Genomic DNA, 20,339 nt, shown 5'->3' with positions numbered 1-20,339 from the left:
CGCTGCCAGTCGTCCCGCCGCCAGTCATAGATTAGTCGCGGTATGTACATGGGCGTCCCGTCCACCACGGAGGGCGGCGCTGCACGTGGATGGAAGTAGTTGATGCACCGCCGCTCCGCCGATGGTAAGAGATGAAAGTCCTGCGTTTCCTGAAACATCTCGTTATAAAGGTCATCGCGCAGCTCCCATCCCTCGATGATCAGGCGCTGGCAGTGCCGCTGGAAGTCCTCCAGTAATTCGGGCATCATCCTGCCGCTCTCGCAGAAGGATTTCAGCACGAGGAAGCGCAGCTGGATCCGTGCGGCTTTCACTATGTTCATCACAGAGAACGCCATGTGCCGGTTGAATTGCTGCGCCTGCCAGTCGTGGGCGCGGCCGACGATGGTGATGCTGCGCGTGGCGGAAGTGATGGTCCGGCTGAGCACCATGGCTAAGCGGTAGCAGCTATGCTCACCGCACTTGTGTGCGCGGCAGAGGGTGCTTTGGAAATGTTCGCTTAAGACACGGATGTGCTGCGTCGTGCGCCGATCGCCCAGGATCATTTGCCACAACGCACACACTCTGCATAATAAACAGCACTTACAACATCTAAGAGCCTTTTTGCAAGTTCTCGCATGTTCCGCTAATACTGAACTGAATTTCGGCATACGGTAATACGGTATTTCAAAAAAAGTTTGCCGTATGCCGAAATTACAGTACCAGTAATAGCTATAAATATTTAAATAGTGGTAGAAGTTAGAACGCTGTACAAGAACGCTACAATTTTTTACTACGATACTACTACTAGTTACTACTGTAGCAATCTATCAGTAGTACGTACTTACATACGTGCTATTACTACAGTACGATACAGTACTACTGCTGAATAGTCATGTATAAAAGCATAATAGCTGAGCGGAAATGAAGTTAAGAATTTGTGCTAACCGATACTCTTGCTTTACATGGTTCGATACGCATTGATCACCATTAAAGGTCATTTTTTTATTAATAATTATTCATATTATAATTATACTGCAGTACATATATATCCGGAATCTGCTAGTGCCTACCGTATGGCTTGTGCCTGCGTGTACAAATCCAAACCGTCCAGCATCTCGGTCAAGATTATGAGTGGCAGATGGCGTATCTGTATGGATAGACCAGCAGCAGTGCCAGTTGTGCCGGCCATATCAGTGCTACTTCTTTTGCCGTTGTTACTCGTACTTCCGCTTGCGATACTAATTGTACCGATGCAGCTGCCGCGCGTATTTGTACATCCTGCAGATTACCGAGCGGACGATCAGTATATTCACGATCAGTTACGGTATTGTATACTATATCTGTATATATGTGCACAACGTCACCTAAACTTTTAACAGACATTGACGAGCACCTTTTAATGAGACACAGCCACATGATATACATAGTACATATAAATTTATAAGTACTGTATATGGATACATAATTATGACATATTTATATATCACACATATATAATATACATGTAGTCAGTAAATTTCCAACGCACCCGTGACTGCGAGGTGGTGAGAAGTGTGGTCTGTAACGGTATGACCGGACATATCTAACCGACTGACTGCTGTTGCACGGCTTTGGGAATATTCTTCCAGTATCCGCTGCAACGCTTCCGCTGTCAAGCTGAGGCTGCCAACGACAATGAACGTGAACCGATCCCGATCCGGCCCGATGCGCAGGTGGAAACGGCAGTTGTCCTCCCTGTGTTGAGCCATATCGGGCGGCATCCACGGCCGTGTATGTACACTGTTGACTAATGTACGAAATCGGTCAATCAAGTGGGCTGCGTCGCTCGCTATGGCCAGCCGGAAGTCGCGATCGACGGTGGGCAGGAGGATCTCGTGTTTGGTATAGAGGATGCCGGTCGTTCTTGACAAGAGCGGCGGCTCGTCGAACGGCAGCCGGCTGATAACCTGGCACCAGTCGACGACGTCAACGGCTGTACCGGAAGCGCTACGTCCATCACTACCCGGCGCACTGCTTCCCGGCCGCGGCGGTGGCACGCGCGCCTTGCTGATGATCAAGTACATTTTGCATTTGCCATCGAAACGAAAGGCCCTGGCCGGCCGGAAGCGGAAGGGGCCGTCGTGGTGGTCGCGGAGAGCGGCGAATAGCGGCCTGTTGCTGTTGCGACACTCGTCCCATGCCGGCTTATTCATCCACACCAACGGCAGCGGCCACACGCCTGACGCGTGGATGTAGCGCGCAGCCGCCCCGGCCCGGCGGGCGTCAAAGTCCACCAGCACGTAGTCACCGCGAATATCCTGGATGTATCCCAACCAGCACTCGTCCGCCCCGCTGTGCATCGGCATCCGCACCGCCACCGTATTCTGGTAGCTGACCGCGTCTGCGCCCACCACAGCCCGTCGAAATCGCTGAAACACTAGTCTGCAGTCCATTTCACGCTGCAACAACAAACAAACCACTGCAGATGCCTTCAGCAATTAAATGTTGTCGATAGGCTATGGTTATATATGCACAGATATGTGCTACATACCCACAACTCACAAGTACAGACTACTATCTGAGTAAAACTATACCATCTGCACGTAGAACTATGTATCTCCTGTTAGGGTATGTATCAAACGATTTGTTAAGAAATACACGATATTTTTATATGCCGTGCGTTAGACCTTTATTATACCTTTCATGCTTCTGTATTCGGCTGACGTTTCAAGTAAGTACGATATGTGCATTACAGTGCATACGTTAATTTTACCAGTTAGAAGTACTTCTCTGTGGTTTTAGTCAGTTTGCACGATACAGTCCCAAGTTTCCTATAAAAGTGAAAGACTTGTAGTACGGTATGTATCTTGACGAACTGCTCTGGATTTTTAGCAGTTGACATATTTCGCAGTTCCTTACTCTAGAAGACTGATCATTTCGAAATTACAAACATACCACGAAATACGAATGTTTAGAAATAGATCCGCGCGCTGCATAACTTTCATGAGCTTAACAGTATAGAAAAAAATGCAGATGTGTACGAAGTGTTAATAGGAATTTACAAGTACGGATAAGTCCTCAGAGCGCATGGTACTGTAACTATGCTCATAATATTATCATATAAAATGCATATACAGGATAAGTACGATTCGTACGATAATTACACGGCCAACCTTTGCTGAATCGGAGCAACAGTTTCATATCTTGTACAATAAGTAACCTATACATTTTGCGATAAGTGCAACTTGCAAGCAGAAGATATATCCTTCGATTCAGGTTCTCAAACTAGCATCAATGGAAACAACTGACAATTACTGTAAGTGCATGCTGCAAAGCCTACTCTAGGGTAGTGCGTCGAGTGCGTCAACACTCAACACTGAAGAAAACCTGGATGTCCATGAAGGACAATCTACTGAACTATTGCTCCACAATCTCATACAAACATGCATCAGAAGAAAAACACGGAACAAGAAACCTGAAAGCGAGTACGGTATTAATTGCACATACTTTAATGGGCAATAGCCACCACGATAACAATAACCGCAAGCGCCGGTACACTACTTAATAGTTAAAATTTAAACATTAAAAAAGCAACCAAAATCTCGATCTTCTCGTGGGTTAAAAGGTAACGTGCTCAAAACTGCCGTAGCATTTCCTTTTACAACGGCGAGACTAAAACGTTGCTTAATGAAAGCAGTAGAACGCGCTTCTCCAGTTAAGTCTCGAATTTTACGGCCCATGAAATGCAGCAATTCACTGAAAGCGGGGCCAAATACTCCCAACGTCTCAATCACTAAAGGATAAAAAAAGTTTCCATTTTCCACAAATGAATATGTCCGGCGCTTGGCATTCTCTGCGAGCTGAGCCACGTATCCAGCTTTCCTCGAGCTGCCGGTGACATGAGAGTCTGCGACCGTGCACCAACTGGTTACATCCCACACCAGTGGTTTGCCATGGCGGACTGGAATCAGCGTCATCCCGTCGGGTCTTTTTCCGTCCTTGTTCGATAAGCCGGTCGGTTCTAGTTGACAGGGAAAACCGGCGCTTTCGCAACAATTTTTAGCAATACTGTTCATTTCTTGGTGCCGCGCCCATCGTCCTTTGGTTGACTTATTGCAGGACAACCCGTGGTGTCCGTTAGTTTCCACTTGCTTGCCGCATGCAATACAGTTGTGCGCCACTACCACTGGCAATCCAAACCGCAATGCGACACCGATTCGGACATCATCATCTCTAAGGAATGTTCCCAGACATGGAGCAGGCAACGCATTCAACCAGGCTCCCGAGTCTTTGCTTAGTGCAGCCAGCAACACAGCCCTGTTACGTTCGTTTCCTTCTGTACTCGACATCAACATGGAAATGTCCCGCTCAATCATTGGCGCATCCCACGCGTACGAGGACATTTGGGTGCTGTGAACATACCCTGCACGATTAGGCTGCGATGAACAGCCGGCTAAATTAATGGCAGTCGATTGCCTCAACCGTGTATGCCATCCTGGGCGGCTGGCAAACCAGCCCGTAATGTTACGAAATTGGTCGCATCCACGGATTTTAAACAGATTTTCTCCATAGACTGGCATGCTAACTTCAGATGCGTGTCATTCTTGATTTTGAAAATGAAACTGTTCAAGTCATATACCAAACGACAGAAAATTAATTTTCACGATTTTTGAGACCAAAGAAGTTGTGGTTTGTGGCAAATGAAACAAGTTACAGCCATTTTAGTTTTCTCGTAGACTTAGCATACAATTCACGATCAAGGGTCCCACGCGGCGATTCTATGCTGTGTCTACGAGAAACTTCAAACAGCTATAACTTGTCTTTCACGCCATAAACTGCAACTTGTTTGGTGTCAAAAATCGTGAAAATTAATTTTCTGCCGTTTGGTATATGACTTGAACAGTTTCATTTTCAAAATCAAGAATGACACGCATCTGAAGTTAGCATACCAGTCTATGGAGAAAATCTGTTTAAAATCCGTGGATGCGACCAATTTCGTAACATTACGGGCTGGTTTGCCAGCCGCCCAGGATGGCATACACGGTTGAGGCAATCGACTGCCATTAATTTAGCCGGCTGTTCATCGCAGCCTAATCGTGCAGGGTATGTTCACAGCACCCAAATGTCCTCGTATTGAAATTTCCGAATAAAATCTGGTGGGGTTTCGCACTGCGTCTGCTGTAACCAGGACTCCAAAGCTGCTTCCGTTAGACACTTTTCGAATTGCACATTATTTGCAACGTCTCGATTCTACATAAAGCAACTCATGCTAATTTTGAATTTATTGACAGGCGCGGTTGAAATATTTCGCCACGACGCTCATCGGTGGTCGCCGCGTCGCCCTGCGCCCTCCCACTCGGCGACAGCTACCTGCAAATAGACGGACCGCGGGCGGCAGCTGCGCTTCGGCATCCGGCTGACCGCCCCCCCCCCCTCCCGTAGCGCACGGCCGCCCACGTCTTGGGCGGCTGCCGCATCAGCAGCCGCTGCAAAGCTATTTTATTGTGTATCTGTAAGGAAGTGTTTGCCCTGTTGCATTTCATGGGCCGTAAAATTTTTTCGGTCGCTTTTCTTCAACAGCGTTTTAGTCTAGCAGCTGTTAAAGGAAATTCTCCGGCTTTTTTGAGTACGTTTACCTTTTTAACGCAAGAGAAGGCCGAGACTTTGGTTTTTTCTTTAACAATTTAATGTTTAGATTCTAACTAGCAAGTAGTGTACCAGCGCTTGCATTTCTTGTTAATCGGGTGGTACTGGCTATTGCCGATGCTATAATTACTAGAAAAGTGCACTCGCTCTTGGCGGGCACTGCATGACCGAAGCGTAGCAGGAATATAAGATAGATTTATATTTAGGTCGTCGTTTCCAGTGCCACTGCATTATGCGATGTTTACAATTATTAGCATATTTAGAACCCGTTTACAATACTTTATCTTCTGCAGAGCTGCAGCAAATTAGTAAAATGGATGTTGCATCAAAAACTATAACCCGTACAACATACAGCAAAATCCATAACCGGTAAAACCGCCCAGACAGATACGGACATCTCGTTGCTCCTACAACTGCGTAAATTTTTCCCGGACAGTTTCCTTAGCTGTGAAAGTGAAGTTCTTCATGCTGGAATCACATTTCGAATCTCAGAAATTATTAAGTTCCCTAAAGCAACACACACATGGCGACTTTTCACTAATATTTATAATTTAGCTGAATTCATTCTAATTCATTCATTCTAAGTAATTTTCCTATTACAAGAATTATTTTTTGATGAATGTTTTGTTTTATCTTGGTGATACACTGTCAACGCTGGCGGCAATTTGAATGTTTATATGTAAAAGTAATAGATTACGGCAATTGCAATTCAAAAATTACGATTTCGGTGCAGAACTCTCATTTCATCGTTCTTGCCGAAGGTTGCCTCTTCAACGATGGTCAGGTGAGGGGGCAATAGGGAGTCTGGTAAGAGTTTTTGATGCTCATTTCTACCGGTCAGTCGCAAATTTTTGAAAACCTAGATAGCATAATTGGGACAAATTACGACGGACGTTTTACAGAGCCCGAGAATGGCTGTGCCAGTATTACGTAAAGGCACTGTTAGACAACACTTTTTAAATTTTGTCTGTAACAGAAATGGCAACGGGTGTAGTTTTTTTTTATTTCGCCGCACACGTAACACATTACAGACATCGCACATGGAGCTTCGTGTGACTTTTTTCCGTACGAGGTAGTGCTTTATCATCGAGCGGCTCAAGTATTCTAAAGTATTTTTGGGAAAACATCTGCATAAGGACAATTTTTACAGTTAGTAAATATCGCACCGGAACCAAAGGGGACTGGAACTAAAGAAATGATACTACGGCTATTACAAGCCGTGAGTGTATAAACGGCCACCGGGCCCTTTCCGTTTTGTGTGCGGTGACGGACGATACCACCAAGTTCATGGGGCGTTAGTATAACGGCCACGGAGCTTGTGAGTTGTGTGTATCCAGTAACAAATACTACTGTCCATATGTGCATTTGGTGGCGGTGACCAACGCACATACACGACAAGTTACTGTATATGTATCGTGAGTATAAACGCCCACTGTATCTATTCACTTTCATATGCGGTGACCGACGGACGGATACCACGAGTTACATAGGCCGGGAGTATATACGGCCACGGCGCATGTGTGCATTTGAAAGAAACGGCCACTGCGCACATGTGCATTTAGTGGCAGTGACCGACGGACGGACACCAGATTTTCCATATTCGCTGAACATAGATGACCTTCGCTACGCTTCGGTCGATAATACTGTATGTAAAGCGTGAATCTGCAAGTACTGTACAGTGCTTTCGATCGAGTTGCACATATGCACATGGTGTACATGTTTCAAAATTATTATACATGAAAATGTGCATTCAGCTGCTCAACACCCACTAACTATTCCGCTCCCGCTATCCAGTGCAGTAGTAATAATGCCTTTTAATGCCAAAGAATTGATTTGCACAACGCGAAGACAGCACAACACCGTATCCCATCGATATCAGCGCAATCAACACGCGCGGAAACATAAAGGTCAGTACCACTGCATCACCACCTTCCGGCGGCGGCAGTTCTGCGCGGCCGCCTTGTTCAATTGCCGCGACGGCGAATGTCCTTCATGAGCTGGATCTGCTCCTGGCCGAGCGTCCGACTGCGGCCCATCGCGGTGCCCTGCCCCTGGCGGCTGACGTGGCAGTTGAACTCCTCCATGGCCACCGGCATGCTGACGATCTCCAGCTCGGCCGACACCGGCAGGCCTTTCCGAGATATGGCCATCACGTGCGCGCTGGCCACGGCGTCCCAGCAGGCAGCGTCCCCTACAGCCGCTTTTATACGTTGTAAACCTCGGCGATGCCCCACAGTGTCATGTTGCTGAGTTGGCGGATGTCGACACTTCTCAAGCCGGCATCGTCCCATGCGTATGCATGCCGACTGCCATCCGGCTGGAATCCGCTGTACCTGCAGCCGGAAAGCATAAGACAGCTAGCGACATTGCCATGAAAGAAACGCAGTAGGTTGTCTTCTATATAATTATATAGACGCGTGTATGCTCTAATATATACAATAGATATCATACGCGTACGTATACTGCGCCATTAAACATTGTTTGCAGCGAGCACGAAGCCCGAGTTGCTGCAAATGCAATTAAGCCTTCGCCAAGACTACACGCTCCATAGCGGAGTTTGTCTAACGCCCCGAAGAGTGTACGTCGCGCTTTTTCAGTTCCACAAATCCACTACCATTTTCCAGTGGTATGGCGCTTGCTCGCTGCACTGATGTGGTTAACAACATTTTTTAATTGTTTTTTACAACTAAAAACAACTGTTTTTACAAACTGTTTTTTCCGCTAGTTTTTTGCATAATATTATGAGTAAACCCATACGTAATTGCAGCAAATAAATCATACATACAATATATAAAAGTATCAAGTATGTATATACGTATACATATATATAAGATATATTGTATATACTCTACTGGCAATAAATGGTCGTATATATATAACAATAAATAATTGAACATGAACGTTAAAACTTGCCTGCTAAAGAAGTAACGGATGCCGATCCATTGGTGTGGGTAGGCGAAGGTGTGGCACCAGCGAGCGTGTACAGCCGCCACTTTGGCCAGCACGGCGGCGCTGGCCGGGGGAAAGGCCCGGTCCATGGCCCACATGAAGCGCCGGCTGAAGTGCTCCCGGCCGTCCCGCTGCCACCGGCAGATCAGCCGGGGTACGCAGATAAGCGTTGCATCCAGAATGGACAGCTGCTGTGCCTGGACATGCGCTGCCGGATGGGAGTCGGGATCGAAATTGAAATCGGGTCAGGGTTCGTTAATAAAGGGCATTTCGTGAGCCGGTAACGGCCAGCCTTCAACTGCTGTCTGCATGTCGTTGAACAGCGTCCCGCGCATCTCCAGTCCGTCGACGATCAGTTGGTCACAATGGTCTTCGAAGCCCAATAGTATTTCCGGGTGCATGTAATCCAGGCAGAAGGCCTTCAGTACGAGGAACGGCAGCTGGAGGCGCATAGCTTTCCATAACTTCTGCACATAACACAGGATGTGCCAGTTGAACGGCTCCCCCGGCCAGTCGTGGCCGCGTGCGATGAGGCTGAGACTGCGCGTTTTGGGCGTGATGACCCGGCTCAGCAGCATCGCGCAGCGACAGCAGTAACTATGGTCACCGCAGCGTGTAGTAGTACTGTGTAAACTGTCCGTCAGGACACTGATGTGCTGCGTCGTGCCCGGATCGCCCAGGATCGCTCGCCACAACGCACACACTCTGCAGGATGGAGAGACAGATAAAAATTAATTTACAATTAAGTAAATACTATACAAGTTATTACGGTACTCTACTGTAGTTTATAATGTAGACATACAGTACTTCAGCTGTAGCTACAGTACATTACAATATCTTCCTTGTACTGTACCGTATGGCGTGCGCCTGCGTATGCAGGTCCAAATCTTCCAGGATCTCCGTCAAGAGTGCAAGTGGCAGACGGCGCAAACTAGCCTCAGCAGCACCAGTTATGCCGGCACTGGCAGCCATGACCCGTTTGCCGTTACTTCCGCTTCCGCTTCCGATACCTATACAACGCGTATATCCTTCAAATTACAAACGAGGCACGAGGTAAGTTTTCTTCTGTGTACGTCGGTTGTAAATCATGACATATAATCGTATAATAGAGATATTTTCTAAACGTACGTACTCGTTCTTCACAATTTGCACGCACATGCGGAATATCTATGTATATATCTGTATATCCATTCACAGTTGTAGAACAGCACCTACTACAGAGTATAGACTATAATTCATGCTATGATAATTTGTTTGTTTCTCTCTTCTTTCTGTTGTGCACGACAATTGTAACAATAACGCCGTATAGCATACTGGGATCTGTATATATTTATGTACATATTTACTCGTAAATTATGTACTGTATAGAAACGCATATGCACATGTACCGTATGTATACTCGTACGATTTGTATAGAATTGTACGTACAATGGAGGACGAAGTTGAAATCGGCCAGCCAGTGTTCAGCTAGTCGCGCCTTATCAACTTCTTTTTGTCGTCCACTGTATAGGAACTGTATAACTGATGTAACGATAAGTATAAATATAATTTGGTGCAAAACAGACGCACCGGCAGACAGCGCGAAGCGTTCACTGAGAAGAGTTTGGTGCGACGCAGTCGTAGTCGTGTGGCTTGATAAGCGACCGGCACGGCACGCAGCATACTGCTCCAGTATCTTGTGCAGTGCTGCCGCTGTCCGGTGCATGTGGGCGGTGTCGGCCTGGCTGCCGACGACAATGAACGTGCACCGATGCGGATCCGGGCCGATGCGCAGATGGAAGCGGCAACTCTCCTCCATGGCCGCCTCATCCGCCTCCGTCCCGGGCCCGGGCCCGCGCCCGGCCAGCGCCGCCGCCGGCTGCACCCGGTACACTTGCCGGAAGCTGTCCAGCAACTGGCACGCGTCGGCCGCTGTGCATGCACTGAAGATACGCTGCGTCGTGGCGTTCATGTTCCGATTCAGGAGGATTTCATGGCGCGTATACAGCAGGCCGGTCCGTCTGGCCAGCAGCGGCGGTTCGCCGAACGGCAGTCCGCTCATTATCTGACACCAGTCGACAACGGCAATCGCACTAGTATAAAGGTCGTAACCGCCCTTAGTGCAAGCGAGCGAGCGTGTAAACTTTTTTCTTGTAAAGACGCGGTTGGGTAAGACTGCAACAGTAGTAGTTGAGAGTCTAAACGCTTTTTGTAGCTGTTTCATATGCTGTGGAAGGCTTATGAGCAGAGCTGCTCAAATCAGTTTTGCCACCGCTACGATGCCGATATGATATCATTAGTTTTATGCCGTTTTTCGGAATTATGCCGATACAATATATTTGTGAATGTTTTCTATTTTTGATTCCGTTAAAAAAAGTATAATATTATTTGAGCTTCGTGCTGGTGCATGCGCTCCAAGAAACTATATTCAGAATTTTGTAAGATGAAATGGTTTATTGTTGGCTGAAAATTGCGTGAAAAAAAAATAAACGATGGCTAACCATGAGCTAACTAAGCCTAAGGAATTACTGATCTGTGTATTGGCCAAAATATTGTTTGCGGTTACGCTCGACATTGTAGAGCCGATTTTTTGGCCGATAAGCAGCTTAAGCGGTTACTTATAATAGTTTAATGCTGAGTGGAAAGTCGGCGTGATTGACTGGCATGAGTTTAGCAGACTGGTGGATAGCGGTAGTCTCTCCATACTCCCGCACGCGGCGCAACGCGATACGAGCATGCCGCCACCTCGAGACATCTCATTCCGTGACAATGATGATAATACTGATATAAATGATAATAACGACCCCGCTGGTGATACAAATGGACTGCTATATGATCAGATGTGACCAAGCAAGCAACTGCGACGCGGCACTACTAATATAAATACCATACCGCACATTGCCGTCAATTTCGCACCAAATTCTTTACTTTAGGATGCCGGTCATTGCTTTCAAGTTGTTAGGCGCATGGAAGCCATTTAAATTTCAGTATTTTCAAATTTACGGAAAGATTGTCTTAGCTGCGAATAAATTGGCACACTTATTTACACAAACCGCGTATGCCGATGTAACCACACAGGATCTGAGAAGCGCCGGCGCAGATTTCTGTTTTAGAGACGAAAATGTTTTTCGTAAAGCTTGGTTTGGCTTGATTTATTACGCAAACGATTTATCGTTTCAACAGCTTATTCGATGTCCGGGGGCAGTAGCAACGTAGGTAACAATAACGCAGTAACGATTCCCAACTGGATCACTTTCTTGGGTAAAGGGTGCCATGTTATTTTTATATCTTTCAGTTTAATTCGGTCGATTTTATTCTGGAACATAACGGTCGAGTAACTCATATTTACTTACCATGGTGTTGAAAACCTAGTGACCATTTCAGGCATAAAACAATGGTTAGCAATCCAATGTCGTTTTTGGTCTTGACGTACTAACTCAACTCCACCTGGTGCAAAAGTGTTTTAGTGCTTGGATGTTGATTTGACTAAGCTTGCCAGAATCTTTGGTCTACAATAAAGTTCATGAATCGCGTAATTTTCAAAAAAATATGTCGACATTAATTTATGAAAGTCTTAAACATTTGTGAATTTTGGTAAGAGTCGTTTCAAAAACGGGGAATTTCACCATCCTGCTTACCGTGTTGAAAGTTACCTATTATACGCAATTCTGGTGAGGGCAAGGCCACGTCATTAAATTTCTGTGAACACCGGTGTATTTAAAAGTAATGACCTTTAACGCTGATCTCCTCTCTTTTTCTCCGCAAAAGAATCAAAACTCTCAATCACTGAGGTTTATTTTATTTGTACTTATGTATTTAGATTTATACAAACCTTTATGGATGAGACTGTTTTGAAGTTTGAAATAGGGTGTTGTTGCACAAAGCGAGAAACTTCGATCAAGCAATCAAATAATTCGGTTTCATTTGCAAAATTGATATCTAAATTTCTATGCAGATTGCAACAAAATTTTGAAATAGAAAAAATAAATCTATTGTTCTATTTGATGCTTCAATTGCGGCGCCGCTCGGATTTGCCTTCGGTTTTCCTCGAAACAATAGTTTGCTAGCAAATTTCAGAATGACAACGGAAATTTCGTCCGTAAAAACAATTTTTTAATGAAAAGAACAACGGAATGCTTTTGTTTTAGTTGCTGCTCGCTGCGCTGCGCTTGCTTTCGCCGCAGCTCGGCGTAGCTTTTTCTCCGCCTTCGGTTTCGACTTCTGTATCAACACGGTAACAAAAGTTCAAGCGGAACTATAAGAAGAATCTCTTTTAAATAAAAGAGCAATAGAATCCTTTCGTTTTATTTGCTCCTCCGCTCATTATGCTGCGCTCCCTCGCGCCGCAGCTCGGCATCGCCTTTGGCTTTGCCTTCGGTTTCGGTGGAAACGGTAGTTTGCTACCGTATAATCATGTAACAAAAGGGTTAAGCTGAACTGTAAGAAGAATCTCTTCGGAATAGTAGGACAATAGAATCTTCTTGTTTTACTTGCTGCTCCGCTCGCTGCGCTGCGCTTGCTCGCGCCACAGCTCGGCGTAGCCTTCGGCTCCGCCTTCGGTTTCCACTTCCGTATCATCACGGTAACAAAAGTTTAACCTGAACTGTAAGGAGAATCTCTTCAGAACAGCAGTACAATAGAATCCGCTCGTTTGACTTGCTGCTCCGCTCGCTGCGCTGCGCTTGCTCGCGCCGCAGCTCGGCGTCGCCTTTGGCTCTGCCTTCGGTTTATGCGACCGTATCGTTACAGTAACAAAAAGCTTAAGTGAAACTGCAAGAAAAATCTCGAACGTACGGACCAACCACAACCACAACGACCACAACGACAACGACTCCCGCCTTGGGGTCAAGTAACACTCCCAGTTAGCAGAGATGGAATTGGCATCCGCCGGTCAGAAGAATTATCCCTACCAGCCTTCCTGACTTCGATTCAATTCTGTTTCCGGTTTGCTGTCCGCGCTGCTCCATACCCACGATATTACCGACGTCGCCGGCGCAGTGGAGTCCTGGAAACTGAAAGCCCGTCAGGTTGAAATTCCCGAACCCGCGTTCCGGAAGTCTCGAAAGCCGTGAGACATGCCTTTATGTAACGTTTCCCTTTCTACTTTGTTGCAGGTGTTCGAGGGCGATGAAGTCAACACAGCACGCCTGCTTGCCCAGTCTAGGCCAGAAGCCGGCATCTGTTTAAACGCACAACTTTCCGCCCACATCGGCAACCTGCCGGGAGACGACGAACTCATGATCAGTGTTGGTCTTTGCCTTAGCGCCACGATTTGTGAACCTCATGATTGCGTCAAATGTCTCAAACGCGTAGATGGTTACGGGCATCATGGGCTGTCATGTGTCTTCTCCGCCGGAAGACACCCGCGTCACGGCGGATTAAATAGCATCATTTGTCGAGCATGTATATCTGCCGGCGTGCCTGCAAAACTGGAGCCTCGTGGTACTTCTCACACCACGGAGCGCCGTCCGGACGGCTGCACGGCATTTGCCTGGAAACGTGGATTGTGCCTAGCATGGGACGTGACATGTGTAGACACGGTTGCGCCATACATGTCAAAGCCAACTCGATCAAAGCGGGAACGGCCGCCGTGCAAGCAGAGGATAAAAAATCCAGATTGAATTTGTACCTGGTTGGCCGCTACCTGTTCGCTTCGATCGCCTTTGAAACCCTGGGCCCGTGGGGGCCGTCAGCAATCGCATTTGCCAACGAACTGGGGTAAAGATTTCAGCAGCAAACCGGCGAAGCACGCTCGCATGAGTTTTAACGTCAGCGTTTGTCGATAGATGTTCAACGGGGTAATGCGGCGTCTGTGCTGGGCACTGGGCACGATGGAAGGCCTTGATAAGCTGAAAGAAATTTTCTTGTTGTAATTCTTGTTTCTTTTTTTATTTTGCCTTAAGTTTGATTTGACCAATAAAGTCACATACCTTCAGATTAACAGAACCATAGAACCCTTTTGTTTTACTTCCAGCTCCGCTTGTTTTGCTGCGCTCGCTAGCGCCACGTTTTGGCGTCGCCTTCGGCTACGCCTTTAGTTTCAACAGTAACGAGACATGATACACTATCAAAAACAGACTCAGTTACTGTACATTGTTACAGTCTGGCAAACGTAACAGTTATTACTGATAACGCTTAGTTTGAGTGGTAACGCCGGTAGCGGTAACGCGCAACGATGAACCATCAGAATATGAATAACAACAGCGGCAATGCAGGTAACACATGCAGTGTTAATGTTAGTAATGGTAGTAATGACTCCTGACTTCGCTGGGTTTCTTAAATAGATGTTTTGCTATGGCAACGTTTCAAAACTATTTCAAAAAATTACTCAGAAGCCTTAGAATCCTTTTTTGTTTAATATTCTCGAATGTGCGCTTTCTAAGCGTACTCCTTTAAATAAATTTGTAACTTGCAAGCCTCGTGAGCGCGAATTTCTGTAGTTCATCTTCGATGAATAACGGCGTCAGTCAGCGTTAGTCATTCTAATTCCATTTCAGGTTAGCTTTTTTCAGGATTTTTACATTAAGTTTATTTAAGCAACAATTAAATGATTGTTCGGGTAGCAGGGTAGCATGTAAAGGGTAGCAGCAACGGTTGCGTAAACCCACAACGGTGACAATAACATGCACGGTACTCCATTACGGTAACGGTTTCAATGACAGTATCCCGCCATAGTAATCCATTACAAAACAGGTTGCGGTAACGGTAACCCGTTACCCTAAGGATTAATTATTATAGAAATTCGGTAATGACAACCCGTTGCATAAAAAGTAATCTGTTATAGTAACAGTAATCCTCGTCTAGGGTAACGTACTGCGGTTATGGTAATTTTACTGATAGTAAACAGAAATGTTTGCAAGCGCTCTTCACGGTAAAAGTTACCTGTTACGGGACCCGTAACCATAAAACACTCCACAACCTACAGCGGGCAAAATTCCCGGGTCCAAATTTTACGACCACCCGTATATCACTGCGAGTTCGTCAATAATGACCAGGTTATATTTTACGTTACCGTTCCCCAGTACTTCTCCACCCAGAAGTCGCTGAAAAAATCAGCCCTGGGTCCAAATTTTCGTACCCCCGGTACATTACTACGGCGGGATCGTCAATAATGAAAGGGTTATAGATAACGTCACAGTTCCCCAAAACCGCTCCACCCGGGGGTCGTTAAAAAAATCCGGCCCGGGTCCAAATTTCCGGACCCCCCGTACATTACTACGGCGGGTTCGTCAATAATGACCGGGTTATAATTTACGTCACGGTTCCCCAAAACCGCTCCACCCGGGGGTCGCTAAAAAAATCCGCCCCGGGTTTAAATTTCCGGACCCCCCTACATTACTACGGCGGGTTCGTCAATATTGACCGGGTTATAATTTACGTCACGGTTTCCCAAAACCGCTCCACCCGGGGGTCGCGAAAAAAATCCGCCCCGGGTCTAAACTTCCGGTCCTCCCGTACATTACTACGGCGGATTCGTCAATAATGACCGGGTTATAATTTACGTCACGGTTCCCCAAAACCGCTCCACCCGGGGGTCGCTAAAAAAATCCGCCCCGGGTTTAAATTTCCGGACCCCCCTACATTACTACGGCGGGTTCGTCAATATTGACCGGGTTATAATTTACGTCACGGTTTCCCAAAACCGCTCCACCCGGGGGTCGCGAAAAAAATCCGCCCCGGGTATAAACTTCCGGTCCCCCCGTAATTACTACGGCGGGTTCGTCAATAATGACCGGGTTATAATTTACGTCACGGTTCCCCAAAACCGCTCCAACCGGGGGTCGCTAAAAAAATCCGCACCGGGTCTAAATTTCCGGACCCCCCATTCATTACTACGGCGGGTTCGTCAATAATGACCGGGTTATAATTTACGTCACGGTTCCCCAAAACCGCTCCACCCGGGGGTCGCGAAAAAAATCCGCCCGGGTCTAAATTTCCGGACCCCCCATACATTACTACGGCGGGTTCGTCAATAATGACCGGGTTATAATTTACGTCACGGTTCCCCAAAAACGCTCCACCCGGGGGTCGCTAAAAAAATCCGCACCGGGTCTAAATTTCCGGACCCCCCGTACATTACTATGGCGGGTTCGTCAAAAAGGACCGGGTTAGGTTTTGAATTTTAAACTACCTTCTCAATTGTTTCAGCGGGGGGCTGCGCCCCCCGCACCCCCTGCTTATTGGGGCTCCGCCCCAAACCCCGGCCAGGGGCTTCGCCCCTGGACCCCGGGAACCCGGCTCTCCGGTTCGTCACGTCACACATTTTAAATTAAAAACGCTTCGCTCGCTTCGCTCGCTCGCTTGATTAGCATTACCAGGCGCCGCTGCTGCATCTGCTCCGGCCGCGGACAGGTTGATGAAGCACATTTTGCACTCCCAATCGAAATGCAAGGCAGTGGCCGGCCGGAAGCGAAATGGCTCGTCGTAGCGGTCGCGGAGGGCCGCGAATACCGACGTATAAGGCCGATCCGGATGCGGCGACAGACACGGCAGCGGCCACACGTGTGACGCGTGAATGTAGCGGGCAGCCGCCCCGGGCCGGCTGCTGGCAAAGTCCACCAGCACGTGCTCGTCGCGAATATCCTGGATGTATCCCAACCAGCACTCATCCGTCCCTGCATATATCCGCACCGCTACCGTATTTTGGTAACTGATCCCCTCTGCGCCAACCCAAAGCCGTCGAAATCCCGGATCAACTAGCCTGCAATCCATTGCAAGCTGCAACAATACAATTAATTGTCGATAATTAATTGTTTTCTACACACATTATACGTCATATATAGATACTCTTACTTTACTTATATAGATCTACGCCTAAAAATACACAAGTACTGACATGTACTGTACTTGTACATAATGCAATTAATTTAACTAAATTTCACTCAAGCTTTTTCTAGTTGTATAACTTGCATTGTATTGTACGAGAAGTGCCAAAAGTCTCAATACGGACCGATCTCCTTCAGATTTTGTACGTAATTATAAATGCACCGTGACGTAACCATGAAGATCGTTCTTACACCGATCCGGTGTTCTGGCATGTGTCAAAATTCAAAAATCTAAAATTTATTTAAAATTCGAAAAAACTTGTACAACTTTCACATTTTATTTCGCGATATCTTTCTCGAGAAGTTTAGCTAGGATTGATCGGGCCTATACTGTTAACTCCGCAACCAGATGTTGCGCGCGAAAACGGATTTCACGCCTACGTGAACAAATCCTCTGACTACGAAATAACACAAAGCATTGCAAAAAAGTGCTTGGGAGTGCGCGACAGCGAAAGTTCCCGTGGAGGTACACGTATTTGGAGCTATGTACCGGGCAAGCCCATTAGGTAAATATGCACTTTTGAAACAGTTCGACATACCATGAATCATGAAGTATAACAAGGCATGAGTGCGCTGCGATGTATACGAGAGCCAGAAAGTGCACAAAACGCAGATGTAATAATAATATTATAGGTGGATTATTGTATATAATCATGTCCATTGAGCGTACGCCGTACTGTACTGTGGGCTGTGTATACTCATCGTCATTTACTGATATATATACAGGATTATACAGATTAGTACAGTAAGTGTGATCGGAAGTAAATGCAGAAAAGTCCAGTGCGTCGAGTCCGTCAAAGCTGAACACTGAAGAAAACTTGCTTGGAAGTCCACGATTATGACTGCACAACTGCTCGGCGATCTCGAGCTCTACAGCACAAGTATGATCAGAAGAAAAATACGGAATTAGAAAGCGGAAGGCGCACAGCGTCTAACTCAACACTCTAGGGCCACCATAATGCGACTTTCTCTTTTATTATTATTACTGTATATACAAGGGTATGTACAAATTAATTTATGGAATACATAGGCGCGATTCAAATAAGTATGTTCACAGCGGCTCTTGTGTCACTGTCTTCAAATCGAATCGGAGCGTCGCTAGCGTTGCAACAGCACGCTTACCCCGCGCCTGACCGCCACCCCGCCGCGCACGCTCGACCCTTCATCCCCACGCTGTTGCTGTTGGGTGGCTTCCGGTCTGTCACATTCGCAGCCGTTGGCCCGTTGCACTGCAATCACCTAAGCGCAATATACAGCACGAGCTATGTATACTGTACTTGTACTAATACTATGGGGCTGTTCCTTTACAAGTAGTCAGTTGCGTTTGTTCTTCAAGTCTTCCGGACGTACAAGCAGTGGAAGCTCAGCGTTCGACGATGTAAAAATCTAGACAGTAGACACACAATTACGTAGCCGCTCCTTCTAATTTACGCAATGCCCGTGTACCCCGACAAACCGGGAGCATAAAACTATTAAAATGTATACCGGCACTTTTTTGTTTTAAAACAGTTTTCATGTTTTTCCGGCATTTTTCATGTTTTGTTTCTACGTAAGTTATTTTACTCAATTAACCACCAATTAAGGTTGCTGGAGAGCGGAATTTGAGAGAGAACGGCAGAATCAGATGATCCATACTAGATACATTTTCGTTCATATCCCCTTTTTTTTGTCTGGTTTCTTGAAGAAGTCCTTCAAAACAGCGCAGTACCGTCTGACTCTGACCGATCCTGGTGTTCAGAACCTTTACAGCAAGCTATCTGTAATTACACCACAGTAATCGATCAGGTCCTATACGTCAGGTCATCTAAGACGACACGGAAGCCCATTCCACTGCTCTACGCACTGAACAAAACTGCGGAAATTGCAGAGAAATTCACAGGTTCATCGAGGCATAAGCTGCTTTCCAGAGTTGACAATTTGAAACTGAACAAAGTCAGCAACTTTCATGCATACTGCTTCTCCAGACGTTTTGGAAAGCGCATGTTACTTGCGTAAGGTTAAGTGCATATTTTAATTGTGGTATCTCACTTCGACAATACCGCAGGAAAATTGAGTGGCTAACCATAAATAAGTAGTAGATCGGACAACAACAAAATAAGAGATCGTCGTATATACATACGTGTATATTTACGATGTTACATGTTAATGATGTTATATGTATATTTACGTTTCGCTACCTCAAAATGCATGCATATAGATATTTATGTATGTCGGTATATTTATGTAGTGAAGTGTCACTGTGTCAGTGCTCGGAACATTTACCGATATCAATATATGAGAAGCAACGAGGACGTCTTTTTAGCTTTTAGACTGCCCGATCGGGAATGATATGTGCCCGATGTTGATTTTCTTGGCAGCTTGCCTGTGACTCTGTAATAAGGTGTGGAAAATAATTACAAAGTTTTATGTACATATTCTAGTAGCGGTAAATAAGCGGATGAATGTTGTCTAAGCGGTGCATCATGTGTGAGTGTGCTGTTCTGACTAGTAACTACGAAGTTGAGTACGAACTTATTATCCAGATTATGCCCGACACTGACAGCAATGGATGTCATTGCACCGTCACGCGAGCCTGGAAGTTAGAGGCCGACACTGACGAACTTCCGACGTACGGAGGCTTTCCGGCACGTCCAGAAAGCATGGGACACTCCCACGACACTTCAGACATTTTCAAGGCTGACCGCACTACGAACTTCACAGGAGGAAGTCGCGCATCTGAAGGCGGTATCAGTCCCGGAAGCAGGCGTGCGGATCCATGCTTTACCGGCAGCCTGGCTCGGTAATCTGTTCCATAATAACGCTTTTCGCATAAGTGTTGCGCTGCGTCTGGGAGCACCGATCGTCACTCTACACGGCACACGTATGCGTTTGTGGTGGGCTGGTCGACGAGTTGGGCCGGCACGGACTTCGCTGTAAACGGTCTGCCGGAAGTTTACCACGACACGACGGGATTAGCGCGGAATTCACCCGGGGCCTGCAATC

At 46.5% G+C, this 20,339-nt stretch overlaps 1 protein-coding gene across 6 annotated transcripts; it reads right to left on the bottom strand.

Annotated features, from left to right (window-relative positions):
* Positions 1-8,791: 8,791 nt before the first annotated feature.
* On the bottom strand, positions 8,792-18,405 carry LOC129590942 (uncharacterized). Of its 6 annotated transcripts, none has more exons than XM_055486395.1 (4): positions 17,897-18,405; positions 16,848-17,250; positions 9,407-9,563; positions 8,792-9,258 (listed from the first exon to the last, which is right to left on the bottom strand). In XM_055486395.1, exons 1-4 carry the CDS (start codon positions 17,897-17,899, stop codon positions 8,799-8,801), a joined length of 1,023 nt encoding a protein of 340 aa, XP_055342370.1. In that variant the 5' UTR covers positions 17,900-18,405; the 3' UTR covers positions 8,792-8,798. The 6 variants fall into 6 exon arrangements, with proteins under 6 accessions (XP_055342370.1, XP_055342371.1, XP_055342368.1 ...); XM_055486396.1 differs by having other exon boundaries at positions 18,102-18,405; XM_055486393.1 differs by lacking the exon at positions 17,897-18,405 and adding an exon at positions 9,982-10,597 and having other exon boundaries at positions 16,848-16,939.
* Between the last annotated feature and the right edge of the window lie 1,934 nt (positions 18,406-20,339).

This window comes from Paramacrobiotus metropolitanus, unplaced genomic scaffold, assembly GCF_019649055.1.
Source record: "Paramacrobiotus metropolitanus isolate TYO unplaced genomic scaffold, Prichtersi_v1.0 Parri_scaffold0000043, whole genome shotgun sequence".
NCBI classification, from domain to species: Eukaryota; Metazoa; Tardigrada; class Eutardigrada; order Parachela; family Macrobiotidae; genus Paramacrobiotus; species Paramacrobiotus metropolitanus.
The sequence above is the reverse complement of the archived record's forward strand: the minus strand, read 5'-3'. Positions and strand labels throughout refer to the sequence as shown.

What these genes read in the sequence shown, in the direction of transcription:
- LOC129590942 (XM_055486391.1), bottom strand. Translation starts at nt 10,756, where the DNA reads ATGAAACAGCTACAAAAAGCGTTTAGACTCTCAACTACTACTGTTGCA. An exon ending in TTTCAACTTCGTCCTCCATT is followed by an intron (nt 9,564 to 9,981) that starts GTACGTACAATT and finishes CGCGTTGTATAG; the next exon opens with GTATCGGAAGCGGAAGCGGA. An exon ending in ACGCAGGCGCACGCCATACG is followed by an intron (nt 9,259 to 9,406) that starts GTACAGTACAAG and finishes TCCATCCTGCAG; the next exon opens with AGTGTGTGCGTTGTGGCGAG.